This window comes from Eleutherodactylus coqui, chromosome 6 (assembly GCF_035609145.1).
Source record: "Eleutherodactylus coqui strain aEleCoq1 chromosome 6, aEleCoq1.hap1, whole genome shotgun sequence".
Taxonomy (NCBI): Eukaryota; Metazoa; Chordata; class Amphibia; order Anura; family Eleutherodactylidae; genus Eleutherodactylus; species Eleutherodactylus coqui.
In genome coordinates this window covers 176,233,775-176,260,100 of record NC_089842.1, presented here as the reverse complement: position 1 = coordinate 176,260,100, position 26,326 = coordinate 176,233,775, and the positions used below count along the sequence as shown (strand labels likewise).

Here is a 26,326-nt window from a genome sequence, read left to right as displayed (position 1 = left end):
CGAGTATAGAACAGGCAGTCATTCATCTTTGAACTGCCTGTTCACAATGGGATGCAGCCAAAAGATCTTCCCCCTCCATTGACTGAGCAATAGGCGGTATGCGAGTACAGAAGCGATAGATGGGAGGACCGCCTAACACTTCTACGTCCAACAGTCGGCTGCGTAAGAATACTCGCTGTGCGATACTGCCACCTGCTGCTCAATTACCTTTCCTCTAAACTAGATGAGAATTTCAGTGTGTGCTGGTCATATACTCTAACGCACTAGTGCGAATAGAAAAAGTGTGAAGTACATGACAAAATGGTGCAAGCAACTCTATTGTGTTATCCGAACGTTCGACATACACGTCTCTCTCCCACCATACTGTCCCCTAAGGTTACAAAAGATAGCACAGGCAAATAAGAGGACATTGCTTAGTTTAATGCAACTTATTTCACAAGTGATATATATATAATTCAGCTCATTGAAATCAATCACTATGAATTATACTAGGATATACGCACATTATACTAGATGGACAGAGGCAATAGCAGATTACTAACAGGTCTAAAAAAGCATTATATACAGAACCAGTCTTGTAAGTGGTCGAAAGAAAAACCAGGTCACAAGGCAGTGCTTGCAATATTTTACAATTTACATATAACAGCTTAAAAAAAGTTCCATCATAACACTACAGCCGTATGACTACAGTAACACTCGGATCACACATTCACTTAAAAAAAATATATACTATAAAAAATAGGTTAGGTCTGCAATGTCCGGGTCATGACTTCCCATCTGTCCAGTAGGGATGCTGCTGTTCTACAAAAGGGATCAATTCTCCATTGGTGAAAAGGTTATTAAGTCTGTTAGTGTCGCACCAGACGTGACCCTCAGAGGCGAATGCTTTACCTGCAAAGAGAGATTTCAGTTAACAATCAATAGGTAAATTCTTGCTGCCCTGATTATAAGGCTGCATCAGTTTTAATTTATTACACGTGCAGTGTATATATTACATACACAAACACTTTGGATATCATTTTAGAAAAAAAGTTATCCGCTTGCTACAATATAAAACATTAGGCAAAGCCATAGATCCCAACAATGTTAGACCATTCGGTCACATACTAGGCCAAGGATGCAACCAAATCAGTAATTTTTTCTTGCTTTAATGAACAGTTGGACTTTAAAGGGTATATTCTAAAAAAAAAAAAACGCATTTCTGAAATATCTATGGATCATCTATAGATTAAAAAAAACAAAAAACACTTTACATGACAAAACTGCTTACTCTCCTTTTGTCACAATAGGGGAGTAAGCAGCAGAGGAGAGTCATCCCTGTACAGTATTGCATTTGGCTCAATATTACTACTCCATTAGAGTTACGGAAAAGGCCAAGCAAGCTTCTCCTAGTGGTCGCGTGTCCCATCTGTGGAGCACCCATTGGACATTTATGGCATATCTTATACCCTTTTCATGCCGGTTTACTAAGACACAGTATCTGAATATCTGTTAGCATGGAAGGCAAATAAAAACCCACACAATATTAATAGATATAAACTTTTAATGTAGAACATAAAATATCAGTGGACAAACTTCTGTTTAGATATTCTAAGTCAACTGTATCTTCTCGAATAGCTGACAAAGATGCTCTGAGGAATTAAATCATTTCTCTACCGTAGTCTGGTTGCAGCTTCCAATGAAATCAAGTGGATCGCTGGCCTTTACATCTAAGAATAAAGACAAAGCACAGTCAGATATTTACTGCATACTCTTATTAACCTAGATGTTTAATGGATCAATACTGGCAAATCGGTTCTGCTCGGTGCAGGTACGATGGGGGCGCTACATGACAGTTTAGCCAGGAATGTTCCTGTAAAAATAGGTGAAAGTGGTAATGACCAACCTGATGGCAGAAACACTAGTATTCAGTTGTGGAGGCGGGATTTATGAATTAGCTAAACCGTGGCATTGATTGGCTAATTCATAAATCCCCGCCTCCACAACACACTGGCTGTTGATTAGCTCTTCACCCTCTGCTCAGCCAATCATTGCAGCGCTGGATAACCCAATCAACAGCCATCACACATTGGTACATCGAGCGCTGAATCGATTGGATGAATCCCGCAACCAGGAAGTGAACTTCTGTAGGTGAACGAGGACTGCAGGACACACAGCAGGGCTCCAGACAGCAGCCGGAGGACCTGGACAGAGCCTGCTAGGTAAAATATACGGCACTTGGCTTAAAGCCCCGCCGATAGTGAAATTACGGTGGGGATTTAAGCCTCCTTGCTCTGCAATCAAAAGGTAGGACAGGTTATCAGTGGTTAGTGACAGAAGATAGGCAAGAGGGGTTTTTAACACTTTCTGCCTTTTCCTTCTGAGTATAACTTGGCAATTAGTGGGGGTCTCCTCACCGAGACCCTTGCCGATCTTGAGAACAGAAGACCCATGTTCCCCTGCCTGTCACTTCTCTCCCTGCAGAGATATCAGAATGACTAAAGCACTGGTTGAGCGTGTGCAGTCAGCTCTTCATTCATTTTTATGGAGCTGACAGACATACTCAGAGCGCTTGCTGCTCGGCTTTCTCAAGCAGCCGCATTGAGAGTGAATAGAGCGCTTGTACAACCAGTGCTCCAATTCAGTCTCCTCCTCACTGCGGGGGCTGCAGTAGGCCAGCACTGAAGATCGTTGGGGGTCTCAGCAGTGATATCCTCTATCCACAGGATAGGGAAAAACTTGCTGACCCATGAGGGTAACTTGCAATTCTGGTAGAACCCCTTTATTTCCGCATTAAGGCCCCATGTCCACGGGGAAAATCAGGCCCACTACGGATTCTCCATGTAGAATCCGTAGCAGGTCCCTCCTGCCTCGCGGACATGAGTGCTGAAAATAAGAATAAGAATAACTTACCCACAGCTGACCGGGCAGGTCTTCTCCTCTTCGCGGCCGGCTCTTCTTTCTTCGGCCGGCTGATGTGCTCAGCACGTCGGCGGCGTGCCGCGCGCATGCGCCGGACACATCTGCCGGGCCAAAGCAAGAAGATCCGGCCGGGAAGAAGAGAAGATCTGCCTGGTCCCCTGCGGGTAAGTTATTCTTATTTTAGGTCTCCCACGGATCCGGACGGCTTCCATAGGCTTCAATAGAAGCCTGCGGGAGCCGTGCCCGTGGGAGACCCGCACGAAAATGGAGCATGTCACGTTTTTTCTCATGCTCCATTTTTTTTTTTTATTCACTTTTATTGACCATCCTCGGGTATTTATCTACCCACGGGTGGTCAATGCATCCCTATGGGGTGCGGATCGGCGGGCGGAAGAAGAGTTAAAATCCGCTGCGGATTTTAATTCTTCCTTTCCCTGTGGACATGAGGCCTTAGGCGTGTGGATTTCTGCAGCGGCATATTCCACTGTGGAACAATTCTGTCCCATGTGAAAAGGTCACTAATGGAATCTATTCCATGAAGAATTGCTGCAGTTCTGAAGGCCAAAAATGAGGTCCAAAATGCTACTAGATGGGCGTCTGGAATAAGATATCACGTGTATATGCTGCACTTTCATACTTCAGTTTTTGGAGCCTTTTAAACAGTTCCACAAAATAATACAAAAAAAATAAATAAATAAATCAAGAAGCGTGTAGGAGATGCATACCGTCATACGGTCCCGGTTCAGAAGGTGAAGCAGCTTCTGTTGCTTGTACAATTTTTTCTGGACTGCACATGAAGACATCATCAATCACACTTGACTCAATATCTGGCTCCGTATCACAGCCATCTTGTGTCATTACACTTGCTGCAATGCCTAGACATCTCAGCAGGCCTGGAGACTCCTCTTCTCCCAAGCACATCATCTGAGCTGGGACCAAATATTGTGCCAGGTCGACTACTGCGGGAACCTGTTTGGAACAAGACAGAATTTACATCCATTCTACAAATTACCAATAAAATCGGGTGTAAGTTATATCCGCCAACTTACTGAATCAGTCTCTGTACACTCAGGATGCGGCATTAAAGGACCTGGTTCTTGGTTCTGCAAACTAAAACAGCTACAATAAGTTACTGATACACCAAGTCAAGAAATGTGCAAATATCAGTAAGACAATTAGACTGCACTCATGGTTTCCATTATGGATTAGGAGGAGGAGAAAAAAAAAAGGCATCTTTGAGTTGAGTGGCTGCCGATTAGTCTGCACATGAACATTTTGCTCCTCTATATTGCCATCTTGCTTGCTGCATGCTGCCAGGTTAAACAGCGATTGAGCTTTTCCTGTAGTATATAGCCTGTATCTGGCTTCTTTTTCTGTGAGTTGTGTCTTTGAGCATTTTTTCTCACCTCTGATTTTATGAAGGCAGTATAACAGTTTCATTAGGAGAGCTGGAGATCTATCTAACATTGTACGGTCCTGATCCCAAGGGAAAGAGCATGCACACGGCAATCTGAAAAAAGTCAGCATTTCATGCTGTGCATAGACTTCAATGAGTGACAACGTGGTATTAGAAGAGAAGGTGGGGAAAAAAGGAGGAAGGGGGGGGGGGGGTTGCTCCCCCTCTCCTTCCCTAACAGCACCCATAACCTTGTCTCCCTTTAAGAGTCTTCTATTAGGCACATGGACTTCTATAGTGAGGCTTTGGTCAGTGCTGGACTTAGAGGTGAACAGCCTCATCTAGCAAGTAGAAAATTTAAATGTAGACCGTACCTTTCTTCTTCTGGACTACCAAAGAGGGCTTTCCTCACAGGGGACTTCGCAGGACTTGGAGATTTTCCAGGTTTTAAGTCTTCCACTGCTTCTTCTACAACACTGTTAATTGGCGTTGCCGAATTCTGTACAGTTTTTTTGGTTGATTTTGGAGTGTGCGTTTCAGAACAACTTCGATTTATTCTAAGACCTAAAGAGGTAAGTAACAAAAAGGGTTTCTCTATATGTTGGTTTATAAAAAGGAGTCTTGAACATAATTGCAAACTGAAGCAAGCTCTAGAGCAGCGTTTCCCCAACTCCGGTCATCAAGGCACCCCCCAACAGGTCATGTTTTCAGGATATCCTATAGCAAGACGACCTGTGGCAATGTCTGAGACATTCACAATAATTACATCACCTGTGTAATACTGAGAAATCCTGAAAACATGACCTGTTGGGGTGCCTTGAGGACTGGAGTTGGGAAACACTGCTCTAGAGACTAAGTGGAGAATAAAAGACACATTGAAGTATCTACAGTGGTGACTTTGCAGGCAGGCACTAAAGTTCCATGACTTCCAGAGATATAAGCCTGTACATTGGTCAGAGTACTGAAGAACTTACTGGCGGGTAGCTTAGCAGGACTCTCTATCCTGAAGAATCCAGCATCAAACACGACTGGATCCACTTGCATGGGGATTACTTGGGCTTCGACTTCAGCAAGCGGCTCTTCAGTTTTGGCCTTATTTTTCATTGCAGCTTTGATAGCAGCAAGGCGACTTCTAGCAGCTGCTCTCCCAACGTCTGCTTGGTTCGGTTTCACTGTTGGAGCTGAAGCAATTTTTTTCTGCACACGAAAAACACCACACATTAATTCACCCATATGAAATATAGATGTTTAGGGTCTACACTCCATGCTTCCTCAAAAAAAAACAAAAAAACAAACCATACACTGATAAAGATTGGCCATCACATTTTGACCTTACCCTTTAAATTTACAACTTCTCCAAAAACATCCAGCTAATTACAGCTTATTCTGATGACCGCCATGTGATCAGCTTACATTACAATGGAATCTGCTAGTGCTTTCAATTGTACCTCAATGTGAAATGTTCCCCATTATGTAATGTTTATTTTTATGAGACCACACCTTAAAACAGCAAAAAAAAAAAAAAAGGTCTAATCTGATAGTAAAGAAGTAGACAGCTGGAACTTAATGGGGTATTCCTATCTGAGTAACCCCATTCCAATGGGCTGCAAGGTGGAAAGTCAGGCACTCGCTGTTCACACTGCGCAGTATTTCCCTACACAAAAAGAGCAGCGGTAGCTGGTGGCCGGGTGCTATTGCACATGTGCTTCATAGATCCGGCCACCCAGCAGGTCGCCGCACATGGAGTTAGTAGTGTGCAAGTGACGGCTGTGTCTGCTCCACAGTGGAGGTGGCCGGTTTCCCTAGCAATGAGCAATAGAACAACTTTAAAGAAGACTACAGCTTTTCAAGAAGATGGGGCTCTTTTGCACCAGACATGGTATTGGAGAGTGCTTTACTTTCCTATTTGCAGCACGATTGGGGTTCCCAAGATGGAAATACCCTCTTAAAGGCAAGCAACTTACCCTTACAATCTTTTTCGTATGGACTGTATTCTGCTGCCAGGAGTTTTCTTCCATTTTCCCAAGATTAACAAACTTTTTACTGACATCTTCAATCTAAAAGTCAAAATAAGTTGTAATGTAGATATTACAGGAAATACAGGAGATGACAACATAAGATCAAATATTATATACTTTCCATGAGGCGTCAGAAATCACTGTGTGCTTTTTCCTAGTAATTAAGGGTTTCAATCCAACAGGGCTTTATGTAGTGACATACATACATACGAATGACACTAATGAATGTATTACTTTATCAGCAGTGTTGATATTTTCACAAATGGCCCATGATTGGAAGGCCTTCAGAAGGTAGTGTCATTTACGTAAAACAAAAAACCCTTAGGTCACTGACAAAATTGATCCTTTATGAAGGGTTTTATAAAAAGTTACAAATAAATCTGCACATTTGCCAGCTGACACCGGTTGCTCCAGTTAAAGGGAATCTTAAAGGTGCAATTTTACTTAAGTTGAATTGTCACCTACTTTTAGCCCTGTAAGCCAAGCTAATGATTGAAAGTAGATGACCTGACAAGTCCAAGGAGTGTTATACTCGCCTTCCCCTGATGTCACCAATGAAAGCCATGGCTCAACACATTCTAGTTTTAGAATGCGTGAACTACGTAGCAGCAGCTTCCAGTGGTCACACTGAGGAAACGACAGGGAAGGTAGCATTTACCATCACCACACTCAGTGGCTCACCCATTTTCAGTTCATAAGCTTATCTTAGAGAATCTGTCACTTACTTTTAGCCCTAAGTTTACAGTTAACTTAACTCCCCAAGTCCTTTCCCATGTCAGTGTTACCCAGTGGTTTCCCTTACTGTATATTGGTGACATGTATTTACCTGCCCATGTGCAGAACTTTACATTTATCAGTGTTACACCTCATTTGCCATTTTTCTACCTAAGCTACTAACTTATTCAGATTAATTTCAAACTCTATCCATTCCTCTCGGGTGTTACTTTACATAGCTTTGTAGCATCTGCAAAGATCGATATTTTACTGTACAATCCTTCCACAAGGTCGTTAATATAATAAAAAGCATAGGACCCAGTACTGCCCCCTGTGGTACCCCACTAGTAACAGTAAACCAATCAGAATATGTACATTAACCACCCTCAGCTTTCTATCACTGACCACTTACACACATTCTCATGTTATATACAAACCTTTTATGCGGCACAGTATCAAATGCTTTAGAGAAAAAAATAAAAAAAACATACAGGATCTAATGACTTCTCCCCAGTTTAGTCTAGAACTTACCTCCTCGAAGAAGCTGATCAGATTGGTTTGACAAGAGGGACCTCAGAAACCCATGCTGATACAGCCATTTTCCTTGGGGTACACCATGATAGCATCTCTTAGAAACCCTTTAAACATCTTACCCACAACAGAAGTTAGACTTACTAGCCTATAGTTTCTGGGTTCACCGAGTGACCCCTTTTTGAATATCGGCACCACATTTGCCATGCTCCAATCCAGTAGAACAGACTCCATCAGTATAGTCCCCTTAAATATAAGTAACAATGGTCTATCCCTTTACCTAATTCCCTTTTAAGCCAGGGGTGTATGCCATCGGAACCCAGTGATTTATCCATTTTAATTTTTAAGGTGTTTCCATGCTTCCTCCTGGGTTAGACTTATGAAATTTAATTGAGTTTACTTTATTATACTGCATTTCACAACTATCGGGTTGTTCAGTTTCCTATGTGAAGAATCCTAAACAGATTGGACAGAACCCAAGCTCTGAACATCAATGAACCCCCACGCCAGGTGGAAAAGTCAGGGTTTCCAAGGATTGAGCATAGAGGAGGAAGAATGCACAAGCGGATAAGCGCATTAATGCAACAGAAGACAAATTGCCTCAATAGTGGGGTAATGTTTTAAGGAAGGAAGGTGAGAGGTATTCAGCCAGAGGACAGCAGCTAAAGAGAGCCAAGGAAAAGGGGGGGGGGGGGGGGGGGGACAAAAACCCAACAACCAACTCTGCTGTAAGGCCACCCAAGAGTTACCCTGCCCGGGTTATTGGTTAATATTAAGTCCAAGTTGCCTGTCCCTCTAGTCAGGTACAAGTTGGGTAAGGTAATTATCTTTAGTTCTTGACAGAAACTTGTTACCTTAAATGAGATTCGCAGGTTCCTTTTCCCAGTTTATATCCAGATAATTAAAGTCTCCCATAATAATTACCCCATTGTGATTAGCCCTACCTCCTTTAGCCCTAGTAATAGATTGTCAGTGACTTCTGTAACATTTGTGACTTATAGCAGCCCCCTATGTGGGTTTTATTACTTTTCCTCCATGTATTTCCACCCATAGACTCCACATGGTCACCTCCCTCACATAGATCTTATTCTACAGTCATTCCTGCCAGTGAGGACTACAATTTACCAATCCACTAATACACACTGTCAGAGGAAAGAAATGTGCAAAAATAAAAAATAAATTAAAAACTACTTTGGCGAGAAAATACCTGAAAATAGATCATATCCCAAAAGCCATCAAGATCTGTGCATGTTGTTTCTTTTTCTCCCCGCTTAAACTCGCAGTTGTCAACCAGACTTTCAAACTGCTTAAATCGTTCATTCATCAACAATCTTGTTTGTCCAATGGTGGTTCTGATCAGGTCTTTGGCTTAAGAAAATAAGGAGACACATTGTTTAATGTTGGAGGTGTCAGTGCAATTTCTTTGTGCATTAAAAGGATTAACATTGTAGACATTTATGGTAAAACCACTGCATATACCACGTTGGGAGGTGCGGGTCCCACCTCTTGGACTTGCAACTATCACACAGTTATGGATATGCCAAGAATGTTTAATATGTGAAGAACCCTTTAATAGTAATATTTGCATGACACAAAAATATGGGGTTGAAGAAAGAAAATGCTGCCAAATCTGGTGTTACCCGAATATCCTGGTAAAATTACAGTATAGCCACAAATCAAATGTTATCCTATTGCAGACAAAACCACAAGCCAGTGATTGGCTGCATCAGTCACATGTCCTGATCAGCAGCAACCAGGAAATACAGAATGATAGTGAAGCAAATTTTATTTAGTGGGAAACCCCCTTCAAAGTTTGTTTTTTTTGTTTGTTTTTTTTAAATCCCATTAAGGCACTAACATTTTACATTCTAAATATTAACCCCATAATGTGTTCACATTCTCCTTTATGCTAGTACATTGTTATCAATGTCACTATAACAGACTGCTATTGGTGCATCCAACGTGTTGCCACAACAGCAGATCTACTCAGACAACCCTGGGATCCTTTCTAGGTTCTCAAACTTGAGTGCAGAAGGAGAATCCCCTTTGATCATGCCAGTTATGCACTGCGGTGATCAATGGGGTAAAAGCCGGGATCACTGGTTCCTCCAATCCCAGCTGTTAAACAGAAGGCTCCTCAGGAATCGGAGCCAACTGTAATGGCTTGTTATAAGAGCAGAAAACCTAGCCGAGATATTAACTCCCCTCTATAGCAACAAAGTTAAAGGATGTCACTGCACTGCCTACTAGCCAAAGACAGAGTGCAGTTGTTCAGGGATTAACATTACAGAAGTTACAAATTTAACATATATCAAATGCTTGGAGTATGGAGGAATTATTTTTACCATCTTCTGGAATATCAATGTCAATTCTTTTATCCCAGTCACTACACAAGATCGACAGCCTCAGAATTTCAGACTTCAAGATGTCCCTAGAATGAAAAAATAAAAAAAAGTGGTCACAATTACATAAAGACTAAAGCAGAGGTACAAGGTGCCTCCTAGAATGCGCATACTTGAGAGAGGAAAGATGTGTTCATGGATGACAGATTAGTTGTGAATTTTTGGTGTGACGTTCACATGGGGGGGGGTAAAAAGAAAAAAAAAAAAAAGAAAATAAGCCCTACACTAAATTTTGTTCGGATTTTTGGGGAAGGCTTGAAATCTAAGCCCTACCCCGAAAATAAGTCCTAGCTGCATTACATTTACCTAGCAGGCTTGGTCGAGGTCCAGGTCCCTACTGCTGCTCTCAAGAGCTCTAACCCGCTTCTTGCAGTCCTCGGTTACCCACAGAAGATCATTTTTTTGGTTACAGAATTCATAAATCCCGCCTCCAGGAAGCGATTGCCCTGACTGGTTCATCGAGCGCTGCTTAGCCAATCGCTTCCTAGAGGTGGGATTTATGATTCCTGTAACCAAGAAGTGATTTTCTGTGGGTGGCAGAGTACTGCAAGAAGCTTGTAGCTCCAGAGAGCAGTGGGAGGGACCTGGGCTGAGCCTGCTAGTAGGTATAAGAAATTTCCCAAAAATAAGATCTAGTGCCTCTTTTGGGGAGAAAATTAATATACGACAGGGTCTCATTTTCAGGGAAACTAGGTATGAAATCCTGTAATTGACATGTATACATTGATACACAACAGCATGTAAAATGGACGTATTGGTGCAATGTGCTACCATTACATAGGACAGCATATTCCGGTGACAGGCCCACTTTAAAAAGTCTGCCAGCAAGTCTCACCTGAAGTACTTCACGTCATGTAAAGCCTGCTCTGGCTGTGTGGTCTTGTCATCCTCTGCATTTGGCTCCGAAGGTGGAGATGTCCCTATAGGATTGGATTCTGGGGTGGAATTGGCGTGACTTGCACATTCTAAAACTGAGAAAAAAGAAGAAAAAAAAGAAAAAGTATTGTAAGCCCACCCCCACTCCATCCCTGCCATTTACTCCAATTTTCTGCGCCAAAATACCTTCATCCTGGGGTGAAACATTTAGTTCTGGCTCCGGTTTTACTTCTGTGGTTGTTACTGGAGATTCAGTGAGGGATATAGGAGCAGGCTTATGGTCTTGTGAATTATGATCTCGTGTGAACACAAAGTTTCTAGAATGAAAATACAAAAAAAGTGACTCCACTACTCCTCATGGGCTCGCAAATGTTAGCAAAACACTTTTTCCTACACAGCATTACCTTTTACCATCCAGGGGGCTCCAAGTAAAAGTAGGGGTCAGAAACGCATTGGCTCTTTTAGGTGTCATCGGCTGAAAGTTGAAAATAGACAAACCATCCAGGGGCTGAAAGACAAAGTTCTGCGGGGCAAAGGATGGCTTTCTTTCATGTACTATAGGCAACATCTTTGGCAAACTCTCAGTTTCTACTCTGGTATCTTCAAGAATGGGCTCTGGTTCTTCAAGAATGGGCTCTGGTTCTTCAAGAATGGGCTCTGGTTCTTCAAGAATGGGCTCTGGTTCTTCAAGAATGGGCTCTGGTTCTTCAAGAATGGGCTCTGGTTCTTCAAGAATGGGCTCTGGTTCTTCAAGAATGGGCTCTGGTTCTTCAACTTTGTCATTAGAGGACTGATCAGTTACCAGAGACTATAAAGAGATAAAAGCACGAGTTACTGCTTCATATTATACTTTACATGAAAAAACAACCATAAAATTTATATTAAGACTGCAATTATGAACTTATTAAAAAGGTATTCTGTCAAGCTTAAAGGGGTTGTCCCGCGCCGAAACGGGTTTTTTTTTTTTATTCAATAGGCCCCCCGTTCGGCGCGAGACAAACCCAATGCAGGTGTTAAAAAAAAACAAAAAAAACGTTTAGTACTTACCCGAATCCCCGCGCTGCGGCGACTTCTTCCTTACCTTACTAAGATGGCCGCCGGGATCTTCACCCACAATGCACTGCGGGTCTTCTCCCATGGTGCACCGTGGGCTCTGTGCGGTCCATTGCCGATTCCAGCCTCCTGATGGGCTGGAATCGGCACACGTGACGGGGCGGAGCTACGAGGAGCCGCTCTCCGGCACGAGCGGCCGCATTCACCAGGGAGAAGACCGAACTGCGCAAGCACGTCTAATCGGGCGATTAGACGCTGAAATTAGACGGCACCATGGAGACGAGGACGCTAGCAACGGAGCAGGTAAGTGAATAACTTCTGTATGGCTCATATTTAATGCACGATGTACATTACAAAGTGCATTAATATGGCCATACAGAAGTGTATAACCCCACTTGCTTTCGCGGGACAACCCCTTTAAGCCTTGCCCATCAACAGGATGTGTGGGGAGTGGGGTAGGAAAGAGGACACAGGACCCCTGTACGAGATTAGCGATGGGCCCAGACATCAATCACCCACTTATCGTATATACTGGGGATGTGTTTTACACTTGGCACAGCCCCTTTAATTCATATTCTAAGGGAGCTTTTAGATGGAACGATTAGATTTCAAAACAATCATTCAAACAAGTAAAAGTGAACGTTAATCTCTCCGTCCAAATGCGAGCCAACGACTGAATGACAAACGATAATTTGCTTTTCAGACGTTGTTCATCTTAAGTAGGGATAGAAAAAAAAAAAAAAAAAGGTTGGCTCATTCTCTTATCGTTTGTTTTAAGCAGCGCTGGTTGAATAGTTTTCATTCCCCTATACAGCGAATGTGAAAGACTAAACGATTTCTTGTTTGAACGAGGCAACAACGTATCTGCCTGTATAAACAGGCTGCATGAGTGTACAAGGACGTCACTTGCTTGTTTAAACGATAAATCAGCTGGTCCAAAAGGGCCCTAATTCAGGACAACTGTGGTGATAACACACTACACTATCACAGCATGGATTTAAAAAAAAAGTGTGTGTGTGTGTGTGTGTGTGTGTGTGTGTGTGTGTGTGTGTGTGTGTGTGTGTGTGTGTGTGTGTGTGGGTGGGGTGGGGGGGTGGAGAGACCCCCCCCCCCCCTAATCCTGGGCAACTTTTTTTAGATACATGCAATAATCTTACCTCCGTTTTATCAACGACCATTTCTGGACTCTTCTCTTTCACAGTTTTCCTTTGTGGTTTGATAACTGCAGAAATAACAGCATAGTGATTGAACAATTCAGCTTAATTTTCTTTTGGTGGTAGAATTGAAAGCAATACTCTTTCATCACACTACCCCTCCGGCTAGGCTACATTCACACTGCACCAAAAACGCCACTGGGGGTTTCCATCCTAAGGCTCCATCCGGACGGCAGAAACAATGCTTATTCTGTCTAGCCGAAATTGAAACCTACTAAAACAGAGTAAAGCTCGCAGCTTTGGTCTTAACTTTAGTAATAGGAGTTTAATCCAAGGGTTCTGCCTGGACGCCATCTTCAACCATCCAGATGAAGTCCTGGGATTGAGGGGGGGGGGGGGGGGGGGGGGACTGAATTCCTGAACACTGCACAAAAGGCACCATGAAGACTTAAGGGGTTTTCCGGGACGTACATATTGACAACACATCCCTATAGGGCCTTACTACCGACACTCCCACCAATCAGCTCTTTGAAAATGTTGACTTTGATCTGTTTATTGTATACCAGGCACTGTGCTGCACGTTGTATAGCAGCAGTGCAGCTTAGGTCCATGCACTTGAATAGGACAGAGATGCACAAAGGCTACGTGACATCATAGGCAGAGAAAGCACTCTTCCAGACAATACAACCTATTAAAACAGCTCATTAGCTGACACAGATGAGCCATTCTAAAAGGTCCATTTACAAGGACTACTTCCAGGTGCCTAAGCGCTCTACAGCCATCCCAGTGATTGTGCTTCTTCACAGGAGCTATAGTAGTTTTGTGAGTGGAGGTGCAAGACAGACCAGAGATCGCTCTGGCTGCCTGCATCCATTCACAGCAAAGAGGCAGTTGCCCAAAGATTGAGTGAATCCTGTTTTCATGGGTAGTTACTTGGCTTTACTTCTGCTAAAAACCAAGCAACTCCAATAAGCGAGCGATTTAGTTAGTTACTCATTGCCCTGTCGGCGCTTCCAGAGATTATTTGAGATAATCACTCTGTATAAAAAGGTACCTTAAAAGGATGGGTCATTAATAGTTGATTGGCTGGGGTCCGCCGCTCAGGACCCCGACTGATCAACTGAGCGGGCGCATGCTGTCAGCGCCGCAATTACAGAGGTCGGAGCAGAAGCCTTCGCGCCAGCCTCCTTAGGCTGCTTGTCCGCGGACCTCGCATGACACACTTTACATAGGCTAACTATGGAAAGTGCAGCCCGACGTCCATGAGCAGAGAATCATAATGATTCTCCGCTCGCGGAATCCAAATTGTGGCATGCTGCGATTTTCAGCAGTGAGCCCATCTATTACATAGGCTCACCGCGGAGACCTGTCAGTTCCCCCCTTGCTGCCCTGTGGCGCAATATCACTAGCGATATCCTGCCTCAGCCACGGACAGGCATTCTTATAGTAGCCAGTGCTTGTAACTGCAGGCATGGCTCACTGAAATCAATGGGAGCCTTGCCTACAGTTACAAGTGCCGGCCACTACAGAGAGGTCAGCACAGAGGCTTCCACTCTGACCTTTGTGTTACTGCGGCGCTGACCGCATACGCCCGCTCAGCTCATCGGTCGGGGTCCTGAGCAGCAGACCCTGGCCAATCAACTTGATTTCTTCTCATCAGGATAGGTCAATAGTATTTCGCTGGAAGACCCCTTTAAGCAGTCTATTCGTCCACCAGTTACTCGAGAAATTAACATGGATTACCTGCAGTATTTTTCAGTGGTGCTTTAACATCACTTGCGAGTTTGGATATGGCTTGTGCAGCAGATCTTGTCGTTCTTGTAGATGAAGTAGTAGAAACTGCAAACAAAGAACAATGTTGGATTTTAGATAGGTGGGGAAGGGGAGTTTACAAGAAAGTTGCTGTATTGCCCCCCCATAGTAAAAGTGTGAGCAGCGGAATATGGCTGGGACGGTAGTGCGAATGCGAATAATAGCTCTGCTCTCAAGTACATTGCAGTCGTGTGCAGGAAGATCTCTGTACACAGCCATTCATATAGTCAGAGTTTATACAGATGCAATATATCACGTATTAAGTAACCCCGCCCAGTCATTTGTGCCAGGCACTGGAGAGTTAATACATTAAGTATATACATAAGTATACTGATAAGTCCCAAATACATTACCATCTATCTGTATGTCGTTCTATTTAGTCAATTTACCTTTGCTTTCATTCTTTTTTATAGCCGAGGTCTGCCCACGGCCTTTCGTAACGCCACGATCGATAGGGGCCCTCTTGTTCTGCACAGTTAACTGTCAAAAAAATAAGAATTGAGGAGTTATTTCTAACATGTACAGATCTAAAAGAGCAGATGTTATAAGGAGGAGAGTCCTACTGGAATTGCTTGAGTCCGAGTCTTGCTAGCAGCAGATTCGGCTTTTGCTGTAGATCTAGTAACTCTAGTGACATTGGGGGCCGGGACCTAGGTGTGAAGAAAAGAACATTAATACTAAGGATGAGCGAGTATACTCGCTAAAGTACTACTCGCTCGAGTAATGTGCCTTAGCCGAGTATCTCCCTGCTCGTCCCGAAAGATTCGGGGGCCGCCGCGGGGCGGGGAGCTGCAGGGCAGAGCGGGGAGGAACAGAGGGGAGATCTCTCTCTCCCGCCCGCTCTCCCCTGCTCCCCGCCGCAACTCACCTGTCAGCTGCGGCGGCCCCCGAATCTTTTGGAACGAGCAGGGAGATACTCGGCTAAGGCACATTACTCGAGCGAGTAGTGCTTAAGCGAGTATACTCGCTCATCCCTAATTGATACCCAACAGCACGTTTTGAGATATCCATCTATAAACCCTTCCATCATTCCAAGGTCGGTAAAATAAGAACACAGCTTGGTGGTGGTGGGTTCATAAATAAATTAACTGAAAGCGCTGCGGAATAAGTTGGTGCTATACAAATAGAAATAGAAATATATATATATATATATATATATATATATTTATATATATATTTTTTTTTTTCTTTTTTTTTTTTTTTTAAAAGGGAACCTGTCCCATTTCCCACAGCACTATGGCGAGCTGGGTTATTTTTTTTTTTATATATTCTCCTGTGATGCAGCACTGTCACCCTCTGAAGATCGTGCAGAATGGATGGATGGGGGGGGGGGGGGGGAAGCACTTTTCAGATTCTTGTGCGTGTGCTATCCTATGAGAAGAGTCAGATTTTCCAGTGGTGCACAATCTTCGGAGAACAACTATGCTAAAAGACGGGAGCGGGAAAGTGTATAAAAATGAAAAAACAAAAACAAAAAAAAACATCTAAAAAAAAAACGCATCGCCCAGATTCCCGCCATGTCCTATAACATCATTTTATAAAGCTGTTGAGAAGTCTCTTTTTTCACTTTTTTTTTTTAAATAAAAAACACATGCAAAAATTAGAGGAATAACTAAGGTGATATATATGAGGAGTTTATGACCCACATTTTCATATGCACTTATGCAGAGTGTATTTACTTTCATGTGTAACCATAGGCATGAAACAGTTTCAAGTATTGAGAATCTGTTGCAGACATATACTCCTATAGAGGCATTATTGCGACCTCTGATGGGTTCGCACACAAGATACACCATGTGCAGTAAAGCGTTACCTTTTGTTTCACTTTTGCAGCAGTTTGAGTTGGGAAGGCAGGAATAAATGCCGTTTCAGGCTTGTAGATCCCACATCTAAAGACGCCTTTACTGGCTTTTTCTCGTTGCTCCTTTAGTTTCCTCAGTTGCTTTTCCTCTTTGAAGCGCTGTAACATCGCATGGCGCTCATCTTTTATCATCTGTTCTTTAGTTTTACCCTTGTTTGCTGCATTGGAAAAAATCAGAATAAAAGCCTAGAATACATTAATGCACCTATCCATTGGGCGAACAGGGTTTCTTCCCACATTTACAAATAACAGAAGCATGGGTTTCAATAGCATGGCGGTCAAGTTTGTAACTGGTTCCCTTCTATGAAGGCTACGAGGCTTATGGATAGGGCACAACTGAGGAGCCAGCTCAATTGACATTGCCTTCTCCAGTCATCTTTACTCCCCCAGCAAGCTGGGTACTCATTTTACCGACCTCGGAAGGATGGAAGGCTGAGTCAACCTTGAGCCGGCTATCTGAACCATGCAGGGATTGAACCGGCAACCTTCAGGTCGTGAGCGAGAGCTTAGGACTGCATTCTGTTGCCTAAACATACACATTGGCTATTGTGGATATAGTGAGCAGCTGATTACTGGATAGGAGAATGTAAATAACCCTCTTACCCGGCTTGTTTTCTTGCCCTTTTAGATGACAGGACTCGTTCATCTCCTCTACTACGGTCAGCTCCTGCTCCCTCACAAGGGAAACATTGACATCAGCTAGCAGAAGACCCCTGCTCCTTCTAAACTCCTTATGTCTGTTCTCCTTCTGGGTTATGGATTTACGCCGGGCGACTTTAGCTCTTAAGTTGTCTACGCTCAAGTCTTTTTTATATCGGTCGGCATATTGGGAGCGAACCTCCATTTTTGCTTTGGTACCTGAAAAAATAAAGAAAACATTTGCAGTTGTCCAGGGTTAGTAGAGCAGCTCTTGGCCTGTTTACGTCCGTGGAAAGGATGCAACACCGGACAGTCCATAAACAGACATAAGGCCGATTCCTGGAAACCCCTTTTAGCCTAGTTTCCATTTCATGCTGGGACTAGGATGACTAGAATATTCTTTCACAAGTCTGCTCTAAGACAGTCCCGAAAAATGTCCGCCCCCATGGTCACTGCATTATCTTACAACCCGAGACCCTCAAACATTTACATACAACTGATCTGCCATAGTGAAACCACTGATAGGTGACAAATAGCATTTGTGACAACAGCACCTGCCAAGGAGGGGGATATATTAGCCAGCAAGTCAACTGTCAGTTCTTAAAGTTGACTTGTTGGAAGCAGGAAAAATGGTCATGTTTAAGAATCTGGCCAAAATGTGATGGCTGGATGAATAGGGCAGAGTATCTCCAAAACAGAAGTTTTTATCGGGTGGTCCTGGTACTCAATGGTTAGCACCTACAAAAGTGGTCCAAGGAAGGACAACTAGTCTTCCGGAAACAGCGTTAGGGCAATCTGGTCCAATCCCGAGGACCCGGAGGAGAATGCAGAAGCACTTTTTAACAGTTTCTGTCTTCTCTCTTGAAGATTACATAATACTCAAAAAGAGCTATGTGGTGAAAAGAGAAAGTGGAAGAGTCACTTCTGCAGTTCAACCCGGTGACCACTTGACCACTGGGTGTCCCCTGGCACAGCAGTACTGTTGCATCTTGTCTTCACCAGAATTATGGGTGGAGGCATGGGTTGCTGGCCGTGAGGCAAAGGAAATGGACAAAGCTTCTAACTGGTAGCCAGAGACACACCATCTACACACCCTCACCAAAGTGGCCATAGGTGGGTGGAAGGGAGTGATTGCCTCCCATCTGCAGACCTTGAGGCAACCAGAGGCGAAGATGTTCCTGTGGCTTTGGTTCTCCCTCTAGCCACCTGGACAATCAAAGCGGACCCAGAAGCACAGAAGGGAAGGTCGGCGGGAAGCGTGACCGCGCTCTCGTCAGCGGACGTGTATGGAAGCATGGCATCAATTGTGAGAGCGGGGAGGCCACCAGAGAAGGGAGGACACTGGGGACTGAGACATAGGGCCCAGGCACTAAAATTGGAGGCCCCCTGCATGGAGCTGATGATAGCGAGAGTGAAGCAGGGAGTGCACCGTCAGCCACCCTCACCAGGAGAGACGCAAGCACCGCCAGCGCTGAGGGCAGGGATAGCTGCCACACTGACATGGCGGTCGGGAGGACTAATGCCACTGTGCCAGGGGATCTGGGAGGCACAACACTACCAGCAGCAGGTGGGTTCGCCAGGGCACTCTGACAGCAGCAGGGTTGTCATTGCATCAGCGCAGACAATCACCAGCTGTGGGTGTCACCTAGCCATCCCCTCTCTGACAGCGGCCAACCCACATCTCCACCCCTAGTTCCGGTGGAGACAAAATACAACAGAACCCAGCAGAGCTGTAGGGTCCCGGCAGACCCTGATCAGCTCTGTTAATGACTACTGTCACTATAGGGGAAGGTTATCCCCTGTAACTTGGGTTTCTATGGATGTCACAGCTACAGTGAAAAAGTGTGAACTTAAAAAAACAAAACAAAAGTGGTCTTATATGACGTCATGGGAGACATAGATCTTACAAGAGGGGGGGGGGAATGAATAAGGCCGCCTGCACAGTAACAGGTCGGATCCCGCATGTGGAGCTCGCAGCGGAATCTGGCCCTGTCCCTGTGTACCTGTCATTAATTTTTTTCTGTACGGCACATGGACGGCTCGCTGTCAAACATGCGCAGTACAATTGTTTTTTAAATGCTTATTTTTCCCGTGCCGTGGCTAGGAGATGATGCGAAATCCGCAACTTTAACGCAATGGAAGCTGTCTGTGTGGAATCCGCAAAAAAAAAAAAAAAAAGCTGTGATTTTTTTTCTCCACTTGCGGAAACCGCAATCGATTTTCGCTAGGATGCAGGAAAAAGCGATTTCCCATAGCATGCTATGAACGACATTTGCAGCAGGTGCAGACACCTCCTGCAGATTCTGAGATAGAGGACGAGTGAGTACTGCCCTCTTATCTGAAAACAGTTTAGTTACTGCTGCAATGCTGTCATGTGTCCGAACATTTAAGTGCCCCCTACATTCCAACACTGTTCCCTAATAGCAGTGGCCTCTTACAGCAGGATAATGCATCCTCCAAACTGCAAAACACAGCAAAAATGTTGATTTGGCCTCCCACACATCTTATTCCAATTGAGCAGCTGCGGAATGTGCTGCAAAAAATAAAAAAGTCCTACCTATGGAAGCCTCACCTCTCAGCTAATAGGACTTAAGAGTCGTCCAGCTGTAAACTACGTTAGACTAGCCTCAGAATAAGTAATCAAAAGTAAATCAGCAGAGGGCCACCGCTCGGGACCCCCACTGATCATTATTAGGTCGTTTTTTTCGTGGGCTGACCCAATTTCTGCAAGAAGCAGACAGCTCTGTCCCCATTGCAGTGGCCAAGCTGGGTATTACAAGCAAGGTGTCTAGTAAAATGAATGCAAACTGTGCCTGCAATACCAAACCTGGCCACTGCAGAGAAGACAGAGCTCTCTGCTTCCTGCAGAAATTAACTCAGTCTAGCAAACAGCTAATCAGCAGTTTTTTGTTTTTTTACGCATACAAATACGCTGCATATACTTAAAGGAGTAGTAGGGCTAACAGGCAGAAAAACACAAGGCAGCAGCATATTTCGCCCCATGAATACGATGCATTTTCACATTCTGGTATATGCATACGCCGGTGTGAATGCACCCAAATGGCCGGGCCTATGGATCAGCCATGAATAGTCTATAGCTATAGGTAATCAGTTAATGATGATGTGGGGAGGGGGCTATCTGCCAGGGACCCCCACCCATCAGCTGATCGTCCGGCTTGTTATGCAATGCGGCGCTGTGTACCCACGTGACCGCTGCAGCTAATCACCGGTCTCATGTATGTACCGTATTTCGTAGCTGCAGGAGACAGACATGAGGAATGCTGTTACTTCTCACTGCATCCCCTCCAGCTCCCAGCCAAGCCCCTCCATATGTGAGCACCCGCCGTCACCCCCGGGGGCCATCGGAGTACACAACAAACAGCAAGAGACACCGGTTACTGAATGGACAGGACCGCGATCCTGCTACACTGCAACGTTATCGGCCGTCTAAGGCATAAGGGACGGGCACAGGACTCACCGGACCCCGGGATGTCGCGTCCTCCGCAGCTCCCGCACTCTCTAAATTCAAATCAGCGGAAGTTCCCCTCCTTCATTCTTATTGGCTCAACTGCTGCCTAAGTAAACGCCTATTTGCTTTTCAGAAGAGCGTCACGGCTGTAGGGGTGGAGCCCATCTTGAGCTACGCATGCGTGGTGCCGGTACGTGGGGCATATTTAAAATTTCAGCCGCAGTTCAGCAGCGCTGCTGATTAGAGCCACCTGATTGGCTCTTCGGCACCACGTGACTACACAGCGTGCACGTGGATTGCCTTCAGCAGCCGTGCACTACACACTACAGTAAAGGGGTTAGGATTTAGAGTTACGTTTAGGTAACCCTAAACCCAACCCCGTGCTGCTTAAGTGTAGTGTGTAGTGCACGTCTGCTTAACTGTAGTGTGTAGTGCACCCGGCTGCTGAAGGCAATCCGCGTGCACGCTGTGTAGTCACGTGGTGCCGAAGAGCCAATCAGGTGGCTCTATTCAGCAGCGCTGCTGAACTGCGGGTGAAATCCGAAATATGCGTACGCGGGCCCGTGTGAGAAGTACGCATGCGCAGTGACAAGACGTACCAGTCTTGTTCCTGCTGCTTTCAGTATTGGTTAAAAGGACGCATTCAGTCTCGCTGGGTGAAATACGCAGTGTGTCCACAGACCGAAGCTGCGTATTCCGTTTATTGCGGGGTTTTTTGCGTGTACTCATTAGGGCAAAATCACATGGGCGTGTTAAATCCCATTATACCGAAGTAATGGGAAGCTAATTTCACAAGGTTTAGTGCGATGCAGATACGGGACGTTTTTGCGTTAACCCTTTGCAATCCAATTTTAGGCTGCATTCCCACGAACGTATATCGGCTCGGTTTTCACGCTGAGCCGATATACGTTGTCCTAATGTGCAGGGGAGGAGGATGGAAGAGCCAGGAGCAGGAACTGAGCTCCCGCCCCCTTTCTGCCTCCTCTGCACCCCCTCTACGCCCCTCTGCACTATTTGCAATGGGGAGAGCCGGCCAGGGGGCGGGGCTAATTCTCACCACTTAGCCCCGCCCCTGACCCGCCTCTCCCCATTGCAAATAGTGCAGAGGGGCGGAGAGGAGGCAGAAAGGGGGCGGGAGCTCAGTTCCTGCTCCTGGCTCTTCCATCCCCCCCCCCTGCACACGAGGACAACGTATATTGGCTCGGCATGAAAACCGAGCCGATATACGTTCGTGTGAATGCAGCCTTAGGCCTCATGTCCACGGGGAAAATCAGGCCCGCTACGGATTCTCCATGGAGAATCTGCAGCGGGTCCCTCCTGCCCCGCGGACATGAGCGCTGAAAAGAAGAATAAATAAGAATAAACTTACCTCCCACCCGCTCCGTTTCTTCTCTTCGCCGCGGCGTCATCTTCTCTGCGTCGCGGCCGGATCTTCTTTCTTCGGCTCGGCGGATGCGCAGGATGACGTCGGTGACGTGCCCCGCGCATGCGCCGGCCCGAAGAAAAAAGATCCGGCCGCGACGGAGAGAAGATGGCGCCGCGGCGAAGAGAAGAAACGGAGCGGGTGAGTAAAATCCGATTTTTGTCTCCCGCGGATCCGGACGGCTTCCATAGGCTTCAATAGAAGCCCGCGGGAGCCGTCCCCGCGGGAGACCCGCATGAAAATGGAGCATGGTCCAGATTTTTCCATGCTCCATTTTTTTAAAAATCCCTTTTATTGACGATCCGCGGGTATTTATCTATCCGCGGGTGGTCAATGCATCCCTATGGGGTGCGGATCCGCGGGCAGGAGAAGAGTTAAAATCTGCTGCGGATTTTAATTCTTATTTTGCCCGTGGACATGAGCCCTTAGATTCAGGGTTTTCTAGGGAGCTTTCTCTTTCACTATACAATGGCGCCATCTGCTGGTTAGAGTCAGTACTGCGGTATGGGACATGCTGGAGAGGCCCCCCTGACAACAGAGCAGCCAGTAATATACAGTAAGAATACCCTGCCGGACGTCTTCCGACATCGGAGCTGTACAGCCTTCAATCAGAATGTTTTCAGACGTCAGACAGTGGATTGGGAAGGGTTAAAAACGCCTCCCACCACTTCACTAAAGTGGCGATCTTCCAGCATGGCTTTCAGCCGTGGCGCAGGATCGGCAAGTGATTCCCATTGTTTTCAATAGGACACCTCGCATGCACATTGTGCGCCGTCTGATGTGTTTTCCGTGGCCATTAAAAGCAATGTCCGTGGAACGCACAAAGATAGAGCATGCTATTCATTATTTCACTCATGTATATGGCTCCATTCAAAAGAATAGCGTTTACATTAGAGCGGGATTTGTGCGTCTCACAACACACACATCTCACGCGATTTTCTTGTCTGTGTGAAAGCGGACTAAATAGGTGTGACCGCCTTGGAACATTTAGGCCGGCTTTGCATGAGCATATTTGCGCGCAATATGCAGAGAATGGAATCCATTGATTTTAATAGATTTGTTCACATTTCCATATTTTGCGCACACATTTTAGTTGCGCGAAAAAAAATGTATTTTTCTGCATACAGAACACAATGGGGGGTACGTAAATGTGTGCACGCTATTTGTGAAGAGATGTGCGCTGGAAAAAGGACACATCTGGAGCTAATTAGCCATTTCGATTGGTGCGTTTATTTGCTGAGCGTAAATAATACGGAAGGTTCTTTTCACTTGCGAGTTCCATCCGTATTACAATCAAATGGAATTTGCGCAAGAAAATTACCCACATGAATTGACCTGTAGGCCGCTCTCACACACACCGCTTTTTACCGTGATTAGCGGTACACAGCGTACTAACAACTTTTGACAGCGTTGAGAACGCTCCACATTCATTTTAATGGGTGACGCATCGCATTTAAAGACGCCGAAATGCCCAAGAATAGAACAGACAGCGCTCGAAAAACGCAGCGTTAGAAACGCCGCGCTTTAGAGCTCCTCTGAGAAGCCCCATTAAAAAGAATGGACACCTTTTAGAGTATTTAGAGCGGTGTTTGAAACTCCATGGTAAACGCTGTAAAAAACGGCCGGTGTAAGAGTGCCCTAACTGCAATGAACTGTGAAAGGTTCTTTCTTCAATATAAACAGCAGGGGGCGCTATTCTAACATATCTCCTGGAATATCTGGGGATAGAAAGATTTTTTTTCAATAAGGGCTTCTACCCACTAGCGTTTTTTTAAATGCTGCGATATCGCTGTGTTTTTTTCAATGGGACTTTCTGATGTTAAAATCGCATGTGCGATGGGATTTTAACATTAGAAAGTCCCATTAAAAAATGTAGCGATATCGCAGCATTAAAAAAACGCTAGTGGGTAGAAGCCCTAAGGTGAATATAAAACTGCTTATACTTATGGCCTGCCTTTACCACGTTTCCCCAAAAATAAGACATATATTAATTTTTGCTCAAAAATATGTATTTTTTACATGTATAGCCGCCTGCACTCTATCCAAAAATCATGCTAGGGCTTATTTTCAGGGCTTCAGGGTGTAAGCAATATCTTTTGTGGGACAACCCCTTTTTGGTAAATTTGAACTATGACTGTGTGAGGATATCCAGCCATGGGAGCGGATCTAATACATAGGGACCGTCTGAATTACTCAGCGATTACTAGAGTAAAATGATGGATATCCAGATTCCATCTTTAGTTAGGTAATAACGCTGCAGCTTACACTATGGAGAGGACTGAAATTAAGCAAAGAAAACGTTCTAGGCTATAGACATAAGCTCATTTGTCTCCAGGGTGCCTTGGGCAAATAGATATGCCAAATAGAATAAGGTGAATATATTCATTCATTGTATTCTTCAGTCCATATATACATAAGCCCCCCCCCCCCCCCCCCCCCCGCCTCTGTATAGCTATGGAGCAGTGGAGCAGACCTTCCGATCATGTATAGTTATAGAACAGTGCGCGCTACCGATCGTGTATAGTTAAAGAACATTGCGCGCTGACGATCGTGTATAGCAATAGAACAGTGTGCGCTACCGATTATGTATAGTTATAGAACAGTGCACGCTTCCGATCATGTATAGTTATAGAAAAGTGTGCGCTACCGATCGTGTATAGTTATAGAACAGTGCACGATAACAATCGTGTATAGTTATAGAACAGTGCACGCTACCGATCGTGTATAGTTATAGAACAGTGCGCGCTACCGATCGTGTATAGTTATAGAACAGTGCACGATAACGATCGTGTATAGTTATAGAACAGTGCGCGCTTCCGATCGTGTATAGTTATAGAACAGTGCACGCTGACGATTGTGTATAGCTATAGAACAGTGTGCGCTACCGATTATGTATAGTTATAGAAAAGTGTGCGCTGACGATCGTGTATAGTTATAGAACAGTGCACGCTACCGATCGTGTATAGTTATAGAACAGTGCGCGCTTCCGATTGTGTATAGTTATAGAACAGTGCACGATAACGATCGTGTATAGTTATAGAACAGTGCACGATAACGATCGTGTATAGTTATAGAACAGTGCACGCTCCCAATTGTGTATACTTATAGAACAGTGCGCGCTTCCGATCGTGTATAGTTATAGAACAGTGCACGCTTCCGATCATGTATAGTTATAGAAAAGTGTGCGCTACCGATCGTGTATAGTTATAGAACAGTGCACGATAACAATCGTGTATAGTTATAGAACAGTGCACGCTACCGATCGTGTATAGTTATAGAACAGTGCGCGCTACCGATCGTGTATAGTTATAGAACAGTGCACGATAACGATCGTGTATAGTTATAGAACAGTGCGCGCTTCCGATCGTGTATAGTTATAGAACAGTGCACGCTGACGATTGTGTATAGCTATAGAACAGTGTGCGCTACCGATTATGTATAGTTATAGAAAAGTGTGCGCTGACGATCGTGTATAGTTATAGAACAGTGCACGCTACCGATCGTGTATAGTTATAGAACAGTGCGCGCTACCGATTGTGTATAGTTATAGAACAGTGCACGATAACGATCGTGTATAGTTATAGAACAGTGCACGATAACGATCGTGTATAGTTATAGAACAGTGCGCGCTTCCGATCGTGTATAGTTATAGAACAGTGCACGCTGACGATTGTGTATAGTTATAGAACAGTGCGCGTTCCTGATCGTGTATAGTTATAGAAGAGTGTGCGCTGACGATCGTGTATAGTTATAGAACAGTGCGCGCTACCTATCGTGTATAGTTATTGAACAGTGCCCCTTCCTGATCGTGTATACTTATAGAACAGTACGCGCTACCGATCGTGTATAGTTATAGAAGAGTGCATGCTGACGATGGTGTATAGTTATAGAACAGTGCACGCTCCCAATCGTGTATAGTTATAGAACAGTGCGCGCTGATGATTGTGTATAGTTATAGAACAGTGCGCGCTACCGATTGTGTATAGTTATAGAACAGTGCACGCTCCCAATCGTGTATAGTTATAGAACAGTGCGCGCTACCAATCGTGTATAGGTATCTATACCGACCCATCTCTA

The 26,326-nt window shown here is 44.8% G+C and overlaps 1 protein-coding gene across 4 annotated transcripts; it reads right to left on the bottom strand.

The window, feature by feature from the left end:
- Positions 1–399: 399 nt before the first annotated feature.
- Positions 400–20,912, bottom strand: DLGAP5 (DLG associated protein 5). Of its 4 annotated transcripts, none has more exons than XM_066608282.1 (19): positions 20,836–20,912; positions 17,322–17,576; positions 16,671–16,876; positions 15,421–15,507; positions 15,247–15,337; positions 14,789–14,884; positions 13,049–13,113; positions 11,243–11,646; positions 11,025–11,155; positions 10,798–10,933; positions 9,906–9,991; positions 8,768–8,928; positions 6,262–6,354; positions 5,272–5,494; positions 4,672–4,861; positions 3,951–4,011; positions 3,627–3,870; positions 1,657–1,709; positions 400–891 (listed from the first exon to the last, which is right to left on the bottom strand). In XM_066608282.1, exons 2-19 carry the CDS (start codon positions 17,560–17,562, stop codon positions 814–816), a joined length of 2,646 nt encoding a protein of 881 aa, XP_066464379.1. In that variant the 5' UTR covers positions 17,563–17,576; positions 20,836–20,912; the 3' UTR covers positions 400–813. The 4 variants fall into 4 exon arrangements, with proteins under 4 accessions (XP_066464379.1, XP_066464380.1, XP_066464381.1 ...); XM_066608283.1 differs by having other exon boundaries at positions 3,951–4,013; positions 4,677–4,861; XM_066608284.1 differs by having other exon boundaries at positions 10,798–10,927.
- Positions 20,913–26,326: the final 5,414 nt, after the last annotated feature.

Excerpts from the sequence above, each read along its gene's own strand:
- DLGAP5 (XM_066608282.1), bottom strand. The coding sequence starts at position 17,562 with ATGGAGGTTCGCTCCCAATATGCCGACCGATATAAAAAAGACTTGAGC. Across the intron at positions 16,877-17,321 it reads AGGGCAAGAAAACAAGCCGG|CAAACAAGGGTAAAACTAAA; the intron begins GTAAGAGGGTTA and ends TTTCCAATGCAG. Across the intron at positions 14,885-15,246 it reads AAAAAAGAATGAAAGCAAAG|TTTCTACTACTTCATCTACA; the intron begins GTAAATTGACTA and ends CTTTGTTTGCAG.